This window comes from Chelon labrosus, assembly GCF_963514085.1.
Source record: "Chelon labrosus genome assembly, chromosome: 12".
Classification (NCBI taxonomy): domain Eukaryota; kingdom Metazoa; phylum Chordata; class Actinopteri; order Mugiliformes; family Mugilidae; genus Chelon; species Chelon labrosus.
Genome location: NC_140345.1, coordinates 23,678,077 through 23,699,201, shown reverse-complemented (window position 1 = coordinate 23,699,201; position 21,125 = coordinate 23,678,077). Strand labels below are relative to the sequence as shown.

Below are 21,125 nucleotides of genomic sequence, written 5' to 3'. Positions count from 1 at the left end.
TACAGCTTGCTACCCATTGGGTGGCCATGTAATTACAGGGCTTACCCCTTTGCACTGACACCTCCAGTTGATGAAGTAGTTGGTCTCACAACATGAGCGAAACAGAATTAATTAATCTGTATTAATTTAGGAAGAGATTAAGAGATTTAATATTCTGGTTCATAATACGGCGGCGGAAAGGCTTATAGAAGAGGCTGGTGTCCGCTGACAACTTCTTGATTGATGTAAGTGCACTTTTAAAACTTCTACGGGATAGACGTAATGATTATAATGATGTAACTGAACCCACTTGGAGCCAAACTGAAATAAATTTAAATTAAATAAAAAGAGCTTAAGTTGATATCTCCTGTTTTTACATCGTCCTCATCCTTTGCCCACACGTTTAACCAATGTTTCTGCAGTTTATATTTACAACAGGTTTAAATTGCTCCACTGTTCAGCTATTCTCCAATTGCCTCAATAGGTAACTGTGTTCACCACCATTGTCTTCACACATTTAAGTGTTGTCTGTCTGCACCTTTTGCCTTTTCCACACACAAACCTTTTCCGTGCATGTCTGTGGTCTGGAGGTCACTATCATCTAACCATCCCTCTGCCATCAGTGCCTAAAACCCGATGGCATCGTTCAATTAGCAGCATCCCACAGCTACATTCACTTGCTGCCTAATTGAACTAGCCCTGGCAGTGGCAACAGCTGCAAGACCACCAATGGCGACACCATAATCACATAACAGGTCACCCAACATGGGCTTTGGGGTCAAAACTGGGTGAAAAGGGAGGATACGGTGGCAAAAGAAGGAGACACATGAGATGAGAGAGTAAGACATAGATGATGGATGAAAAAAGAAGGGAGGAAAGGCAAAGGGAGGAAAGACGACAGCTGACTAGAGGCCCGTTCAGCCATGAGATCAGGCTAAGTGACGAAAACCAGGGAGGAAATAGAGACAGTTGGAGAGCCTCGGGTGAGGAAAAAGCATGGGAGAAAAATGCTTCAGAGATGCTTTTAAGAGCGGGCTGGGCGAGAGCACAAAACAAGATAAGATGGCTGTACGATGTTCGCGGCCAACTCTGGGACAGGAGTGGCAACGGGGACGGATCTATTAACGGCGTTTGATGAAGAGCGTCGGCTTCAATCACGGCACACGGCGAAGCAGCACGGATGTCTGGACATGTCATCTGTATAAAGGGTAGCGTCGCTCCAGCTATTGAGGAACATAAAACAAGCTAATCTAATCTGGGAGCCGTATCACAAAGCCAGACAATATAAAGCAATTAACATGAAACTTGTATGATGATACATGAAAAGGGGAGGATTTTGAGAAGTTCAAACTCTGACTTTTTTGTGAAATAGCTTTATTTTTCATCTACTGAAGTTGGAAAGATAATCTTCAGACACCACTAGATGGTCATTATGTTCACCAGCATCCAACGGCCAAACCCTGGTCCTCCAGTAGAAGCATAGAAAGACCTCATCTAAACATCTGAAGTGATAAGAATCAATCACTTCAGTCTTTTAGAGAACTACACTGTATTTTTCCAAGATATGAACAAAAGCCATTTAGGGGTTTGGTATTGTAAGACGCATAAAGCTACCAATGTGCTTGAATGAATCCTCTTGAGCACAATCATTAACAGCTTTTATGCAAGATGATTTCCAGATGGGTGAAAAAAGAAATACATGTTCTTCTGTACCCATTTGAGTTTATTTTTTTATTTTTATTTTTTTTGATTTGCAGAAAGAAAAAGAAAATCCTAAAAATAAGGTGAATTATTTTCTTACAACTTTTGCTTCGCAGCAACTGGCTTTTACGGGATAATGGCACTTAATTTCTCAAGACTCTTGGTGGCTTTAAAGCTGCGCTAGCCAATGTTTCCAAATCAACAATGAGTGAAATTACTATGTGCAGTGTGAAAGGGGTCACTCATTGTGATGGACCCACGGAGAACTGTCACCAGTCCAACAGCATCTGAGCCTCTTTGTGCTCGTTATGGTACTTTAATGGCTTTACAGTCCTTACTCTTATCGACACTCTTTTTCTTTTTTTTTCTTTTTTGTTGGCCGAAACGGATGAAGAAAAAGCATCGACAAACTGACTTGACTGTCACCAGCGCCAAACACGGGACAGACAAAGCTGGTGGACATGCTTGAGCTGCTATACAGCCAGATATTTGTGCTCAGGAGTCGGTGGAAACCGCCAAACCGAGCTAAAAGGATAAATAAATAAATGTTGTACTCAGACTTGTCACTTTACTAAAAAACACAATCCTAAATGGATGCTAACGTTGCTTTTTACCCACTTAAACCTTTATGAAGCGAGGAGTTATTATTTGGTAACATCCACACACATTTTAAATGGCGTCCCGGTCCCTCTCAGTGAGGTTTAGCAGCATGTGGTTTTCACGAAGCCAATCAAAGCAACGTTCTCTGATCAAATCGGGGTCAAATGTGGTCTGCAAGGTCGCTGAGCGTAACTGCTTTATTAGGTACCGTGAAGAAGTGTCCTAATGTTGTCTAATGTGATAATGTATATGTTGACAAGTGTCTGAATCAGCACTTATGTTCTAATGGTCTAAATACATGTTGACATTAGTTTATCACTGAAGGGCAAGGAACCATATATGGTAACTTTATTGACGTTGATTTTCTACATGAAAATGAAAAATTTAGTAAAAAAGTATTTTCACACCCTACAAAAATACTCTAGGGTTGAAATTTAGAATTTCCAAGTATTTCAATGAGTGTCCTATAAAGGGTTAACTCAGAGAAACTTTACAAATGTAATGTAATAGTTGCTATAGGGCTTAAAGCTATCCTATATAGCTGTATATATATCTATACAGCTCCGGTAGCTGACATCACCCTGCACCAGCAATCACAACACCACCATATTTGCATGAAAGTGCGCTTTTAGAATTAATTACTATTCGGTTGACAACTGCAAGCAAAGGGGAAACTGTTTTATAGCATTCCCAAAGAACCTGCAAAACGGAGTGGTGGGATCCCTCAAGAAATGGATTTCACTTGTGTAGCAATCACTTTATATCAGGTACAGAATCCAGTGCTGTAATGTCTCATTTATTTAGCAAGTTTTTAACACAGATTTCTTTTCATAAAGGCAAGTTAGGCTAATGTTTATAATGTAGATTATAAAGGGGTGTTGCTCATTCAGCACTAAAACTACTCACAATGAGAAAGAAATTCGAGATTAAGAATTTTTAATTTTGAAGTCAAATCACAATGTGTTTATTTTTTGGTTTTATGCTTGTGACAAATAAAAAACAAAAAACTTTGATTTGAAATGTAGTCTAGTATCGCAGTTCTTTAGTGAGAGAAAAGTCATTACTCATTACTGACAATGACATAGCAACATCTACAGTTTACTTTTCATTTCCATTTCTTTTTATTTGTGAATTGTGAATTGCATCGTTCTGTCTCTCTAGAGTTACTTTAACTAGTTTATTTCTTTGCAAACTCTGTTAAAAAGATGCAAAAATAGAAACCAGACAGAACTTTGGTTCATTTCCTTGGTTACTGCATAATAAAGTAAGTGCTGATAGACTGGATTTACATGCAGAAGAGTGAAAACACACACACAAAAAATGAACTTAACTGAAATGAATTAGCAGAGCAGAGATAGTCTTCCCTCCAAAGTTTTTCTCAGAAAATAAAACAAAACAAAAAAATTAAATAAGAAATAAAATGTTGAAGCTATCAATGGTGCACAACAGCCCTGTCTAAGGTACTCAGACAGTCTGGAAACGGAGGAGTAGTCAATAATGAGCCTTCACAGTTATGAATCTCCTACACAAACGGGATCAATCAGCCGGCCTGAAGCCTTGCTAGATGCTATTGAAGGGGCCGTTCACACTGGACTGGGATCAATGGCTAAGCTAGAGTTGACAATCGATCCAAACTATCCTCTGGTCTCCTTCCCCTGTCCCTGCCTTACACTTCAGCCGAGTCTAACAAGGGAAGAAAGCCAGAGACGTGGCCGGCCGAAGTCAAACAGCAGCATGCAGTGTTCACCTTGTGATCTGTAGTGGAACACACTCTTAAAAACACGCAATCTCCCTGAAGGTTCTCCGCCAGCTAAATGGTCCTTTAAGCAGCCATTACTCTTTCAAAGGTCACTTAGACCTCTATAAGGGTCTCCCCTGCTATTTAGAGATAAAATGTTACTTTAATAGGCTTGACACTGTCTACACGCGCTACTATCCAGGTGCTTCAACAACCATCAGACTGAAAGGTTGCCTGAAAGGTCCAGCGTGGCACACACATAGAAGCAGGCGGCGGCTTTTCACTGATCAAACGCTCCTCACGTGTAGCCGACAGATCAGGAAGTGGAGGAAGAGCTTTGGTAGCTTTCTAAAGGTTGAGGTTATGTGAAATGACCGTCATACTCTATCTGAAGCGTTGATAATTTCGCTTGCGCCTCGAGACATGAACTTCCATCTAATGTTCACGATAAACAACCTCTACATGGCCACTTTGGTACACCTTGAATACATTTTTAAAAGTAAATTAAAGACTGCAGGTCGATAATTGTATGCATGTACTGTATAAGCTGACAGCACTTGCCTAAGTGTCAATGCAAGTGTATTATTAACACATCAGTGCATACATCAGGAGCTTTATGGGCTTGGACTGTAGCATGCATGACACATAGAAAGCACGATTCAGGTATTTTCTCTTTTGCACTGCAAACGTATTCAGGTCTGTTCAAACTGGTTGTAAGCTGAGTATAATATAAAGGTTATATAGTGCGTATGATAAAGCAAAGAAAAAACAACCTTAAATGGGAATTACTGTTTTTTTACAACCTGGACCTTATTTCTGGCATAAAATACGATGGTTTACTCACCCATATAATTTTGGTGTCATTTAGAGTCGTTCTGAGGATATTTAGATCCTGTAGAGCGCATTGTATATCCATATAGTGGGAGTGACTGGGGCACCGAAACGCAGCCTCTAACAGCCTCTATCTGCAGCGAAACTCAATCTACAGACCCCGGATGATGATAACAGGTAACTCCGGACTCAACGGGGAATAGCACTAGCGTATCATAACAAAATATTGGTGAAATGAACGAGTTTCGCGGCAGATAATGCGTTATGTAGAGGCTGTGTTTTGGTGCCCCAATCACTCCCACTATATGGATATATGGGGCTCCACTTAATCTAAATATCATCTGAAGGAGTCCAGATGACACCAAAGTTATATGGGTGAGTAAACGATTGTATTTTATGCCAGAAATAAGGTCCAGGTTGTAAAAAAATGGTAATTCCCCTTTAAGAGTCAGTTTTTGCCTTTAACATTACTCTGACGTCTGTTTCTAACGAATCTTCAGTCACATTATAAAATTATACGGTGATATTACACATAAGGAATTAAGCACAGCGTCTCCAGAACGCAGCGTGCAGCTTCACCCAGATTCAAAGATAACATCCAGCTCTAACTTGTGTTTTGCTACAGTTCCTTTGAGCCACACCGAGCGCCGCAGAAAACATTTCCACAGAAAATCAATTCCACTCACTTGATGTGTTGTGGCTGCTCCAACGTAAGGAGAGAGGTACACATGTTTTGTTGCGTTGCACGCCGTGACTCTCGCTGAGCAGGAGATGCGACAAAGAGCGTGGCATTGTGCGGCGATGCTAAATGCTCCAGACTCTAACCTGGATGATGAGCATTTACACTTTTGATTCTTTAAGTTTGCAATCATTAGCTAAATCTAGCCTCTGTAAGCTACAGGTCTTACTAGACAAACAAAGCTTATGGTGGCAAAACCCTTTATTGGCACAGAATATTACTTCTTAAAAAAACATACATAGTCTCACTCTAAAGCGGAACAACCTGGACCTTATTTCTGGCAGAAAATATGTATATCGTTTACTCACCCATGATCAGAGACGACATCATCCAGGTCAGAAGAAATCATCCAGGGTCTGTAGGTCAATCTACAGACCCCGGATGATGATAACAGGTAACTCCAGACTCAACAGGGAATAGCGCTAGGGTATCATAACAAAATATTGGTGAAATGAACGAGTTTCGCGGCAGATAATGCATTATTTAGAGGTTGCGTTTCGGTGCCCCAGTCACTCCCATTATATGGATATACGCAGATCTAAATATCTCTCAAACAACTACAAATTACACAAAAGTTATATGGGTGAGTAAACGATCATATTTTATGCCAGAAATAAGGCCCAGGTTGTTAATATCAGTAGTTCCCCTTTAAAAGGAACTTTAACAAGTAAAAATATTTTTGCATGGTGCTAAATGGAGCGCCATTCATTTAAGCTGCAGAGCTTTGACCAGCTGTTGTAGGAAAAGGGACAAGCCAGATCAATAGCGTTAATAACAAGTGCATTAAACGTAAGGAAGCCAGTTCTGGAGCAGTTTCCGGAGCTAATGTTAAAGTTATTAGTGACACTTTGATGAGTTAAAATGGCTGCCACAAGAAAAAAAAAGCCTAATGCGAACTATAGTGTAAGTAGTAGAAGAAATGTGCCTCATCCGACATAAGATGCAAGGTTTTTTTTGAAGGTTTTGCTCTGATTTAGAAATATACCTAGAGGTAAATTAACTATGTCTAATATAGAAGCATTATCAAGTGAAAATGTGTTTGTTGTGATAAACTGCAAAGGGGGGCAGTTTTGAGAAGAGGAGAGGAGAGGAGGTGCAGGGAGTGAGATGCAGGGCGTCAGACTGCAGTGTGTCTAGACAGTATTCATGATCCATCTGTCTGCCACCGCCACGGCAACAGCCAGCGGCTGCAACAAGATGGCAAACTCCATTACCACAGAAACATTTTCTCTGTCCCTCTCCCTTCCCTCCTCTCTTTCTCCCTCCTCTTCCTCCCTCGCTTTCCGTCCGTCCATGCACCTCCATGTTTCTGCCTCTGTGTCCCTTCCAACCCCTCTTTGTCTCTCCTCTCCCTCTCACGCTTTCCAATCCCTGCCACTCTCTCTTTCTTTCTTTTTTTTTGTCTTACTTGGCAATCTCTTTTTCTTTTTCTGTCTCCTTCCTCTCCCTCCATCCATCCCTCTCTCTCTCTCCCCCTGTATCTCTCAGGCATCACCAGAATATGTGCACCGGCTCAGAAAATTACAATCATTGTACAGCTTTCCGTAACGCCAGCCGCAGACACTTAAATTAACATTCGCTCTAGACAGCTAAATATTTTAAGTACCTGGCTCAGAATTCTATCCATTGGAAATGAGCCCCCCCATACACACACACACCAAGTAACCTACCCTCAAATAAAAAAAATAAAAAAAAGTTTGCTCCCAGTAGCTTTTGGCGCGGCAGAAAGGTAGACAGACAGAGAGAGAGAGGAAAAAAAAAAGTGAGATAAATTCACAAAACAACAAGGTTGGATGGGTTGGAGAGGTGAAATGCATTTGAAGGAGGGAGTAAGGGGGCGGGGGAGTGAAAGAGGAAGGGTGGGATGTGAGGAAGAGATGGAGGGGAAGGTAAAGAACCCGCCAGACACACACACACACACACACACACACACACACATAGCCAGACACACACACACCAGAGCCAAGGATGAAAGTGCTGCTGTAAAAAGTTTTCCCTCTCCTCCTAAAAGTTGTTGAAAGAGAACGCTGCAGCACATCAAAGTGGCCTGGCAGACAGCCATCGGAGCCCATTGGTGTCCTTCACCCTCTCTCTCTTCCTGCGTCTCTCCCTAAATCTCCCCCACTCTGCGTCTCTCTCTCTCTCTCTCTCTCTCTGTGTGTGTTTCCATTGATCGTGACGAGTCAGGGGAACACTCTCATCTCGTTCCCTGGACGGCGCTGCCTCGGCGGGAGGTGTGAGGAGGTGGCTGGTGCCGTTGGTGGGGAAGTTGGAGGTGTGGCGGGGTGCTTATGAAAGACAGTTTCAGACAGAAGACTGTACAAAAATGGAAAAGGGTTTGAGGAAGACGTTTGATGGATGTGGAAAAGAGTATAAGGTGTCTTCTCTAAAGCGTATTTAGAGAATTTAAACTGGGAGTTTTTCTTGAGATATGTGTATCTTCTGAGCTTTAGCAATATACACCGATCAGCCACAACATTAAAACCACTGACAGGAGAAGTGAATAACATTGACCATGTTGTGACAATTCAATGTTCTGCTGTAGCACCAACCTAGACCAGACCAGGCACCCACACCCCATAGCAATGACAGGCACACACACACACAAAAACGCTTTAGGAACAACTAAAAGAAAAAACATGAAGAACAGTACAAGATGTTGACTTGGCCTCTAAATTCACTAGATCCCAAACTGATCAACCATCTGTGGGATGATCCCCTCAACCCATAGGACCCAAAGGCCCCCAACTAACAGCATTGTGTTACCAGACACCACAGGACACCCTCAGAAGGCCCATGTCCATTCTCTGATGAGTTATAACTGTTTTGGAGGCACAAGGGAGACCTACACAATATTAGGAAGGTGGTCGTAATCTAGTGGTGGTCGTAGTCTTTTCTAACCCCATCTACAAGCATCTCATGTGAACATACCAAAACTACCATGTCGTACCAAAATCAGGAAGTGTATGCTGTCAGTCGGTTAAGCTGCTCATGATTTGCCAAAGAGACGTGTCGTCTGATCTCGGGTGTTTCAACAAACGTAGCTTCAGTGTTTGTGTGACACTGTTGGTGTCACACAAACACAAACAAAGATGCATTCAGGCATTCGTACATTGCCAAATGACATGATCTACACCAAACAGATCCCGATGAGAAACAAAGAGTCTGGATCAAACACCATAACGTGTTCCTGTCCTGTATCCTTGGGGCAACGCAGCTCCTGATGCTAACCGGCACCATGACTACTGCTGCTGGCCCTATACTGGTGCAGACTGGGTGCTGAAAACGCCCTCCGCTGGTGTTTCTTTTTAATGTTTTGAACTAATATGTGTAAAATTATGTATATATTTGTATATGGATTCATTATTGTAGGTGTTTTTTGTGATTTCACCCACCTGATTGTGAATTCAAAAGCAGTTTTTGTGTATTTGTGAGTCCTCAATGCCAGTTGAAGGTGGATTCTGAACCGAGTCTGATGCTGACACGGCGCAAAGACATTTTTTTTTCCTTTTTTTTTTTTCAAATCTATAAGACACAAAAGAAAACAAGATCTATCCCAGAAAATTATACTCTATAGAAAGTGTGCCACTCCTGCAAAGAGGACTGTGCAACCCTCAGACTGCACATCACCGCCCGCATCATTTCTGCCAGGAAAGACAAGGAGACCCCCAGGGAGAGACAGAACCGAAAAAGCAGAGAGAAGAGACGAGGAAGAGAGGGGAGGACGAGGGAGGAAAGAAGAAGCGGCCGTGGAGAGAGGCAGAGAGGTGTAGCAGCATCCTGCAGCACTCACAGTTGAAGATGCCCGGCGGAGGGTGCTGGGTGACCACAGGGCAGTTCTCCTCATCACTGTTGTCCCCACAGTTATTCAGCTGGTTGCAGATCAGCGAGCCCAGACGCAAGCAATTCCCATTGGTGCAGTGGAACTTGCACTCTGTACAGCAAGGGAAGGGGTGGTGGTGGGTGAGGGGGGACAAACAGAAAGAGTAAGTAACATTTCTTAGAACAACTATTTCAAACATTTAGTTCTCTGAATAGGGCTGAGCGCGAAACATCAGGGCTGAGGCCAACACTGCACCCAAATATGCATCCAAACAGAACAAAATGTTCGGTTTGTTCAAGGTCCTGAAGTCGTTGCTGCCCATGAGGAACGATAAAAGAATCGATCCGGCTTCTTCTCCGCAGAGGAGAATCGTCGAATATCGCGATAGTGTGTTTAAAATTAAAATGAAATCACGTTTCGAGAGACAGCGAGAGAAAATGCAAGCTGAAAAATGTACGCCCACGCACGCGGACTCAGAACTAAAATGTGTAAAAGCATTGATAAACTTCACGGACAATAAAACGCTCAAACACTGACCCGTTATGTTAAGTTCTCCCTGTTATCTACGCTTCAGAATGTGCAAGGTCACATGGAACGATTTATTTTTTTCCTTCTTCTACCTGTGAGCTCGGAGTTAATGTGTTGAGTTCGCACAGAAGCAAGGTCAGACAAAAAAATAAATAAATAAATAAATAAAAATGGCCTCCCGTTCAAAACAACAAATAAATAAACAGCTCTTTCAAACGGGTCTTTGATGTGCTGCAGCCCCGAAACATAATGTGCTCCTGTCACGGTTATTACCGAAACGCTTCTTTCCCTCCAAATATTAATATGCCTGATTAGGACTATCCAGCGGAAAGAAAAAGGCGCAGAGCTATAAATATGAGGACGAAAAATATATGTGTGTGTGTGTGTGTTTGTGAGGAAGGAATAATCGTGCAGAACTTTAATCAGAATAAGTGACAGTAACAACAACAAAGTGTTTGGTGCACTGGAAATGTGGGTTTGGTGAAGCCAGTCTGTGAGGGCTGCACTTGCACTGATACACCATGAAGGGAGAGAACCAATGACATAGAGTCATGTAGTCTACACCAGTCAGCCACAACATTATGACCACTAAGAAGTGAATAACATTGACCATCTTGTGACAATTCAGTGTTCTGCTGGGAAACTTTTAGACCTGGCATTCATTCATGTGGATGTTACTTAGACATATACCACCCACCTAGACCAGACCAGGCACCCCCACCCCATAGCAATGACACTCCTTGATGGCAGCAGCTATCCCCAGCAGGATGCAGCCTGACACAGGCACACACACAAAAATTCTTTAGGAACAACTCAAACACAGTCAGAAGGCCCATGTCCATTCTCTGATGAGTCACAACTGCTTTGGAGGCACAAGGCAGACCTACATAATATTAGGAAGGTGGTCATGATGTTATGCCGGATCGGTGTAGAATCAAAGCCTAAGCCGAAGCTGCATTTGTTTGTGTTTACGACTGTTTGACTGAAAACCCTAAAGTCATTTGATTTGCAATCAGAAACCCTCTGCCAGTGTCAAGAAGTAAAATTTGGGTCAAGTTTGAATGGAAACGCGATGGTACACTCTAAAAAATGCAGTCTATTAACCTTTACGGTTTATTTGTTGACTTTTCCTTTGTTTTTGACGATGTGGTTTTACTTTGTATATTTCAGTCTGTCACAGTTCCTTTTGTGTCACATGTACGCTGTGATTCCATGTAGGAAAGATGCATGTATACCGACTGGAAATATCCATATTGTCTCTTTGTTTACTCTATGGAAGGAAGAGGATGGCATCAGAAAGTTAGTACTGCAATCATGATGGACATCAGAGCAAGTGATAGCCTGTTTTATTCAGTGCACTCTTCATTATCTTGTATTGTTTGCATTACCCACAATGCAACGTGGACACCAACCGTTCAATCTGATTCAGATATCAAGGGAGGTGGTCACTTGATGTATTTTACACCCCGCTGACCAAAATCATAGGATAGGCATCTTTGGATTTGATTTTTTTTTTTTTTACATGAATTTTTAATCCAGAGATCCAGAGATTAAATTATTTATTTAAAAAAATCCTCCTACATGAATATAAGGTTTATGGACCAAGCAGGAGGCCATGATTGAGACCAGCAGGGAAGCACTTTGTTGTGCCATTTCGTAGTGCTGTATCCAGTAGTTCTCTCCTTAGTACATCCATGGTTATTCCAGCAGAGGCAAATATAGCCTGCAGAGCAACAACAGAGGTCTATTAAGAGACTGTCTCATTTCCAACTCTTCCCTGAACGTTGTTGAACCCTGAACCCTCCCACTCTCACCAGCACCTCACCTTTATTAATCACTCAAGGGGAAATTCGGTCCTCTGCATATAACCTGTCCTACACACAATGGTGAGCTCTCTCGGAGTAGCCATGCATGCAGCATTTAGGGGTTTAGGTGCGTGCCTTAAACCACCTAAACCCCTCAAGATATTCAAACTGGTGACCTTATGGTGCCATGTCACTAGACTTGTTGCATTGGAACCAGGATTTGAAATAGAAGAAGACTGTGTGGAATGAAAAACCTTTACCTCCAACTGATTTTAAGGACATTTTCAGTACCAGCGCCTTCAGTTTTCCTCTTGAACTACATACGTATCACCCTAAATACTTGAGCCGATGAACAAGCTGCCTGTATGTAGCCTGAAAGGCAAAAAAATAATGCCTGCTAAGCGCTGTCTGCAGCACATTTAGGCCACTGCAGTGAGTTCAACGAATATTTGCAATTCATTTTCCACCCAGTGGTTTGGTAACTTTGGTAACAGGACCAGGTATGACAAAAGGCCCCTGTCCTTGACTGCTGAGTTTTAGTTTCTTTATAGAAACGTGTATTGAAATGTTGCACATCTGCTTCTGAGACTTGTGCTTTTATTAAATTCATTATCAGTCTCTCATGTAACATGCATTTTTAATGTGTATAGATAGTCAGATGTTTGTATCACCTTGCTCCAATGCCTGTTCTGTCTCTACCCAGCTGGCCTCAAGCAGATGAGTCTCCCCATATGAGCTACGTCAAGGTTTCTTCCTGTTAATAGGGACTATTTCTTGCCACCTTTGCCTTATCGCTGTTCTGGGGGTTTCAGGCTCTGGGTTCTTTAAAGTGTCTTTAACGGTACCCAATAGGGGTTGTACAGACTAGTCGATTAATTAGTTTGTCGAGTTCACTCCTGTGCTTTAAGCATCTTGTCGACTAGTCACCGATCATGTGACAATAATATCATAGATACCTCCTAGAAGACAGGTGAGGAGCCCAGTGGGTCATTGCAGCAAACTAGCAGCGGTTCATCAAGTGTGTGGAAATACTTCACTAAAGATGAAGGCCATACTACAGTGACATGTCAGTCCTGAAATACAACAAAAGAACTACTGCAATGCAGACTCATCTGTGCACTGAGTGTGCTAACGCTAGCAGAGGAACAGTCCAAATCTTCTAGACAGCAGTCAGTTAACAACTTCATCAAACACCCTGTGGTAACAGAGAGAAGGAAACTGCACATCAACAATTTGTTGGTAAATTTCATTGTGAAAGTTATTAGACCTTTATCTGCAGTACACGGAGAAGGCTTCAACAAAATACTGCTACACTAACCCATTTTCCAATACGCTGTGGAGTACTATTAAATGCTACTGATGGTGCTGAGGTGCTGCCTGTTTTTATACAGGCTATACATATCTGCAGCTCACAGTGTGTAGCACATGAGCTGTCTCTTCTCAGCATATGTATTCAGCTTTCTAGCTTGTTTTTATTAGTGACGTACCAGTCAACTTGACTTTCATCACATAACAGTCGACTTTAAAAAAAGCTCTAGAAAGCAGGCTATTGGAATCGTTATTGACGCCATATGAATAGAATTTAATTGAGCCTCTGGTCTCCCTCTGAGTGAGTAAATGGAATTCAGCTTGTGGCTTCCTACAGAAGGACACCTTCACCATCGATACCCTGGTTACTCTGATTAATCCACAGACCACACTGTCAACTGCTCTCCCATCATAAAATAACAGCTCCTAATGCAAACTGTGGTCAAATATGTGGGTTACTTAAAGTAACCCCGTCATTGTTTCAGAAGGGTGACAATGAGTTTTCCCATTGCATCAACACTAAGCAAGCACACACCAGTTGGACTGGAAGACTGTTTAATAATTTAGTGTGTGAACTGTGTGTGAATTAGCAATTATATCGTAGCCGGAATAACAACTCATTAGGTGTACAGAGTATTTACTTTAGCGCTCAGATTCTGCGGTTCTCCTGAACACACGCTGAACAAACACGGCAAAACTACACAACTTCATTTCAAGTAAAGCCACAAAGATTCTCTGTTAAATCGGGCTCTGATTTATCACCGCCAAAATAATTATTACTGTAATTAAAACTCACACATACTTTCAGCAAATAATAATTGAGTGGCGGAGGCGTGTTCACCTGCATGTCATCTCCATGGATACGTTTTCTAACTCGTTTTATAATTTTTTTTTCACTCTGGAAGAACAGAAATATTATTTTTTTTCTGCAACAGATAATGCAGAGAGGAGAATCTTCCCGTGATCCTGATAATGAAGGAAAGAATTGGGACAAATAATGTGAACCGCCAAGACGCTTGTGCAAGTTTGGCGAGCAAAGAGTAGTTTGCATTCATTCCCTTAAAAACTGTGTCAGGGAACATGCTCCGGGAAAGTGCAATATCAGTAATGACACTAGCGTATATTTGGTGGACTAACAGAAGTATTAAGAACTGAAGCTTACGATTCGTACTAACTTCAGTACATGCTGCACATTCCCAAACCAAACATGCCCTAAAAAGCATCGTGGGTATTCTTCCGTTATACATAATGAATGCATTTAATCTGTATTCTATTTTGCAAAGCTGAATTCTGGAGGAATGTGAACCCTACATCACACCCGCTCTCGTGGTATGAACAAGCTGGCAAAAGAAGAGCAATTGATGAGAATAAACTTTTGAAAACCTCTGGAAAACTCGTTAAAAAGTGTCAAAATCTAAAACAAATACATTGATTTTTCAAAAAAGAGAGAGCAGGTATGAGGAGAACTTGAGCGCAGGGCTGTGGGGTTAAGAGAACTAAAGCAGAATGCGGTCAAACACCTACAACAGCACGGTGCAGGACCTCGCATTAACATCCGACCTGGGCAATCCAATCGCAACTGGCCAGCTTTTAGCGCCCGTGGTCACACTTAAAATTTACTCCGAAAGCGTCTCCAGCCGGCTCTTCAGATCCAATCTCAGTTTCGCTCTCTGTATGTAAATAAACACCGACGTCATTTGGGGCGGATCAGAATAGTATAACAGTGTATAACTGTCTCTAATGGAGCTCTACTGCTGTTTCAGAACCAAGAACGGCGCTGTTTTTTTTTTTTGTGCGTGCATCATGACTTGGGCACACACATTAAATTATTATGGCGGTAGTAATTTAACTACATCCTTATACTTAAACATTACCGCATCAATAATTAACCACTTGCCGACACGTTATTTAATAACAGTATCACGCACAGCCTTCCCATATTCAATCACTGTCTTAGTTAATTCTTGTTTAGTTTTATTTATTATTTAGTTAGCAAACAGCTTCAAGGACAGAATATTTTAAAAGGCTCTCATTACTAATGAACGGGGATCACTCACGGTGTGTTTCTTGCCTTTATAACAGAGTACCAGAGCACCCCCGTCGAGCAGGTCGCCTTTAATGTGACTCAGGACGCGTTGTACCGAAGGAATGCGGACAAATGTGACCTAGACCACGTTCAAATGTGGTCAGAGATCGGATCTCTCAAAGATGACCTGGGCGTGTTCACACCTGTACTTTGAGCTGGCCACTTGACGTGATCTGATTCCCCGGGACGGATGCTAATGCATGGTCTAATATTGTAATAACTATAAAACTAACACAAAAACACTAAACCTTGGTCCTTACAGTTCATGATCTTCTCACATAAAAGGGTTAGGGTTAGGGTTAGACTTAAGAAAGTATTATTTTTGATGGTTTCTTTCTTTAAGGACAGTATTCATTACTCACAATTGCTGCTGTTACAAACCGCTGATCTCAAGTGATCCCATGTGCTGGTCTGTCTCTGCAGCATAAATGTGCACTCAAGTGCTCAAGACTAAAGCTCAAAACTGTCTGCATCTGGCTTCCTAACAGTGTTCTCCTGTCCTACCGTTGTCGATGCATTACCACAGCAATCGCAGATGTACAGCTGAGGCTTGCTTTCACTTTCACTTACTTTATATAACTTTACCGCACAGCAAAGGTTGGGGGCCACTGCAATCCAAGCACCCTATAAAGTGTCCGTGTCGCATCCCAATGTGGCAAGTGCATAGCAGCCTATCAGCTCATTTTAGCCTCAGGCCTCCTGGAAGGATAAACCGGATGCAAGACAAAATCTGAAGTCGTTCACCGTGCTAGTTTTATGTGATTTAACTCCAGAAAAATGAGGCACACCGTGCTTACTTCTGCCAAATGCTTTAGTTTGGAGATATAAATAGAAACAAAAGAAAGTTCCACATGTTTAGCCTCACAAATGGGTCCTGTTTGATTTACGAGCGGTACATGAAGCAGAGAAAATTGGACTTATTTACAAGACTCCAACTGAAATATTCAGCTAAATGATGTGTTCGCCATAGTGACAAATCAGCTCTGACTCTTGGGCGCCAAACTCATTACTTAATGCGATTACACAGGTCTAATCGAGCGCTGTAATCAAGTCTCAGCCAGATTCTCCACACTTCTGGTCCGGATTCTTCCTTTTTTTTGTGGTAACTATTTGTCCTTGGAGCCGTAATAGATGGAGGGAGAAAAACAAAAAAAAAACCTTCACAGGAGAGGTGGAGGGAAACGTTTTAATGAAATTCATTAGAGTGGTTGGGAAGGTGGGGCGCCGCTGTGTTTTGTTGGACCTAATCAACACACACAAACGCAGGCGGCTCGTACCTGCTCGCACTGCCCCGCACCGAGCAAACACCTCGAAGGCCCGCTCCCGGTGCGAGTCCTTCCGATTTGCTCGGCTGCCAGTGAGCGACCTAATGACACTGCACATTTTCTCCTCTTCCTCCAATAACAAGAACAGCTTGTTCTGGTCTTGTCTAGACGGCGGCAGAGGGAGGAGGGGCAGGAACAGAGATCCGATTCAAGGAACAGAGCAGCATGACTGTTCTTTGGAAAGAGCCCTCTCCCCTTCTTCTGAGTGACAATTAGTGAAGCCTCAGTGACTTGCCCAGCCTCTCCTCTCGTCTCTTTGGCTTTCATTTTGTCTCCTCTATTACTCTGATCATCTGTCTAGCCTCCTCTTTCAATCTCATCCCCTCCTTTGTCTATCCTCAGCTCTCCAGCTCTATTACTCTCTATTACTCTCACATCTTGTCTGTCCCATCTTGTCTTCCTCCCCTCTCCCATCCTCGGGCCAGATCCCCCTCACGCCCCACCCCCCCGTCCTACTCCGCCACGCTTCTTTTTCTTCCTCTGAGGCAACGCTCCAGATAAGCTGTCACATGAATTTGAAACAAAACTTGGGAAATGTCAGGAAATGTGAGGCAACATTTAACCCGTTCCCCCGTCATAACCACAGACACACACAGGTTAATTTGTGTCGTATAAAAATGCCAGAGAGAGAAGTTCAAGTTCTGCCAAGCTCAAGATCAGCACATACTTTAACATGATGGATAAAAAATGAGCAAGAGGAGGAAAAAAAAGACATTCATAAGAACATTCTTAACCAAGAAGTCAGAAATGTCATTATTTATAAGAAAAAGACATACTCTACTGCTGTTATTTCTATACATATAAAACCGAGGCGGTTTGAAACCTCGTGGAAGTCTTTTGAAAGGTGTCTTTTCATTTAGTCTTTTGATTTCACTCATTATATTTAGCACAATCAACACTCTTTCCACTAATCTTTCAGAAAGTGGTCGAGACCAAAAGGCTGCACAACAAAACGAGGAAAAAAGTCAAATACGAATCTTTCAAATGTGCTGTTTTGGAAAATTTCTGATGAAGTCTTGTTGTAAATGTGTATGCCTTGTTCCCTTGCTCTTACAGGCTGCGGTAAGATATGGATACAGAACTGTAGAAAAGTTTTCTATATTACCAAATACGAGACTATTGTGTCTCCCTTGTGCCTCCAAAACAGTTGTGACTCATCAGAGAATGGACATGTGACTTCTGAGGGTGTCATGTGGTGTCTGGGAACAGAATGATGTTAGTGGGGGCCTTTGGGTCCTATGGGTTGAGGGGAGGGGCCTCTGTGGATCATCCCACAGATACTTGATCAGTTTGGGATCTAGTGAATTTGGAGGCCAGGTCAACACCTTGTGCCGTTCTTCATGTTTTTTTAGTTGTTCCTAAAGCGTTCCTAAAGACTGCATCCTGCTGGGGATGGCTGCAGCCATCAAGGAGTGTCATTGCTACGGGGTGGGGGTGCCTGGTCTGGTCTAGCTGGGTGCTACATGTCTGCCAGACACATGAATGAATGCCAGGTCCAACAGTTTCCCAGCAGAACACTGAATTGTCACAGTATGGTCAATATTACTTACTTCTCCTGTCTCTAGTCATAATGTTGTGGCTGACTGGTGTATATGAGACAGACAGGCAGTGTGGTATGACACTACATCCGCGTACTTCACTTAAAATTAGCAGCAAACATCATAGTCCTTACAAAGAAGATATTTCACAGACAGAAAATCACAGGTGTACGTGAATGAAAGTCATAATGGCAGCTCCTTTGGCTGCTAATTATTTGACTTTCTTCACAAGCTGCCTGCTAACCTTGTCTGCTGCGTAGGTAACTCACAGTGAGCACATCAGATCTTTTGTTTTTTTTGCTGAAATAAGGTGCCTGCTGTGGCTGGAAACAGGGGTTAGCTGTTTTCTAACACTCCTACATAAATCGGCTAGATAGCGACCTCGGAGTTACACAAAGAAACATAAAGCCATGTGAGTGAATATCATACTGTGTACAGCCGTTATTTAATTTTATGTTCACACTGCCTCATCTTATCTAGATTACACAAAAGCAACTCTCACGGGAGCTTATCAGAATCATCAGGGACCCTGAGGGACAACTTCATTTCAAGAGACACTGTCATTAAAAGGTTCCACTATCTAACGCACTCTTTTCTGCACTAAACCCAACACCCTGGCGCCGCACCATCATTCCACTGTTTGCTGTTTATTTATTCATAGTAACATTGAGGCAACAGTGTCGGCAACAGTGTCAGCGTTTTATTCACATAGTATTGGGCATCAGCATTAGGTCAGAGGAAAACAGTGAACCAAGACAGGGAGCCAAACAAGACTTAAATGTTCCGTTTTAGCCAAGTGGACCTGCAGGGACAGGCGATGCTAAAACGAGGGGAGTCACAGAGACGGATAACTCTCTCTGTGGGGGCAACCCCTTGTAACAGTCACTTGCAAATTTATTATGCCAGGCTTTACCTGATGCTGTCTACTGTAACAGTCCTGCACTCACACCCAGCTGACACCTGAGAAGGCCAACCGACAGAGAAAAGAGGATGTGACGACACTCTGCAAATGTTTCTGTGTGAAACCCTAACCCTAGGAACAAGAAGGTTCTGGGAAGAGGTGGCCTATAAGATTATTCGTTCGTTCATTTTCTTGTCCCTTGGAGGGTAGGGTCGCACGGGGGCTGGAGCCTATCCCAGCTGTCATCGGGCTAGAGGTGGGATACACCCTGGACATGTCGCCAGTCTATTGCAGGGCTAACACAGAGAGACAGACAACCATTCACACTCACACCTACGGCCAATTTAGAATCAGCAGTTTATGAGCATGTCTTTGGGCGGTGGGAGGAAGCTGAAGTACCTGGAGTACCAGACACAGGGAGAACATGCCAATTCCACACAGAAGGGTCCCTTAATGTTGTGAGGCATCAGTGCTAACCACCACAATCACTGTCTCACCCCCCCCCCCATAAGATCAGATTTTCTTAAAAAAGATGATAAAGGACCACTTTGAGGAAGTGTGAGGAGCTGGAGCTGGTGATCAGGAAAAAACGACAAAGTGATTATCAGATTTCAAACCAAAACGATGGCTCTGACTATGGAGCACCTACAATACGAAGCTTCTTCCAACTGATCTAAAAGAACAGGTTCCTCGTCCAAAGAGAGAAGCAGTGGAGGAGTCTGGAAGAAGAGCAGATCAGGAAGGAAGAGAGAGCTGAGAATAGCCAGCTTCAGGTACACCCTCCTTTAGAGGCCAAATATAAAAGTACATTGTTTGTTTTTGCACCTACTTTGACAATAAAGAGAAAGAAGAATTATTCAGTTCCCAAAAGAAGCTTGAAAGCTACATTGTTCTTTATTTGTTTTAAATGTTTTCGTTAGATCAGACATTCATTTAACTGAACCTATGCAGCAGACATGAACTTAAAGTAACCTGAGACTGAATTCGGTTCAACCGGTAGTTTATTGACGGCTGTTGGCACCGGTCAGTCCATTGTTAGATCCAAAACTGTTGGGTCGTCCAGTCAGGACAAACACTGGTGAGTCTTAACTGTTGCCAAAAACAGGTAGAGGTAGTCCTACACCCTTCAGATGAATGGTTCCAGACCGTCTGTGAAGTGAGGTTGACAACACGGGGGTGAAAAGAACGCAGCTGTGTTCCTCACTGATTAGTGGTTTTCTTAAGGCTACACAGCTGTTCAGTCCCAATCTCTTGAGTTCCCTTCACATTGTACGTGTGGAAATGCTCTTACTTTCACTATCAAACATAGCCCTGAGTTCTTCTGTTGTTTTTCTTCTATTTTATTTCCCCAAACGTTTAAGCTATCACTGATCACAATCAGTCAGGATTTTTTTCCGACCACATTTCTACCCCAAAGACGATGGTTCTCCACTATCCTTCCAGTTTTTAATAATGCGTTGGACAGTTCTTAACCCAATTCTAGTAGTTTCTAAAATCTCCTTAGATGTTTTCTCTGCTTGATGCATGCCAATGATTTGACCCTTCTCAAACAGACTAACATCTTTTCCACGACCACAGGATGTGTCTTTAGACATGGTTGTTTAAGAAATGAGAAGCTACTCATTGCATCAGTTGGGGTTAAATAACTTGTTGCCAGCTGAAAGATAATCACCCATGCAGTAATTATCCAATAGGAGGCTCGTACCTATTTGCTTAGTTAAATCCAGGTGGCGACTTTTTTTTTGGGCCAAAACATGCAAGAAAACATGAATGTTGTGTTTCCACTATTCACTTCATGACAAAAGATAAAATAAGTCCAGCAGTGATAACTTTGCAGAGTTATTAATTCTTGTCCGTGTGGCATTTCGGTTTAAATGCAAAAAACATTAACATAAAAAACTGTTATTTCTTTTTAAATGGACTTCACGGACTGTGCCGCACTGGTACCTTAAATAACACGACCCTGCCAACTCAGCCCTGTAAGATTTTTCTTTTACAGATCGCAGTTCATTATCCGAGACTGCACTAATAGGAGAATGAGGAGATGTCCTTGTGATTTCGTGCGCTCCTGATGAGGCAAATGAGGTTGACTGAGGTCCGCAACGGTAGGTGAATGAGAATGGCATTGTCGTTATTGGCCGCAATCTCAAGGAGAAGGCACGCAGGATAAGTGAGACCATCTGTGTGGGTGAACCAAAAAGGCTTCAGAGATTCTCAAACACT

General features: G+C 42.5%; 1 protein-coding gene across 1 annotated transcript in view; it reads right to left on the bottom strand.

Annotated features, from left to right (window-relative positions):
• The window catches only part of LOC311497196 (low-density lipoprotein receptor class A domain-containing protein 4-like), a 226,217-nt gene that overhangs the window by 94,338 nt on the left and 110,754 nt on the right, over positions 1 to 21,125 (bottom strand). The window contains exon 4 of the mRNA XM_084557387.1: positions 9,382 to 9,522. Coding sequence (XP_084413513.1) covers positions 9,382 to 9,522 — 141 coding nt within the window. The remainder of the gene's footprint in view (positions 1 to 9,381; positions 9,523 to 21,125) is intronic.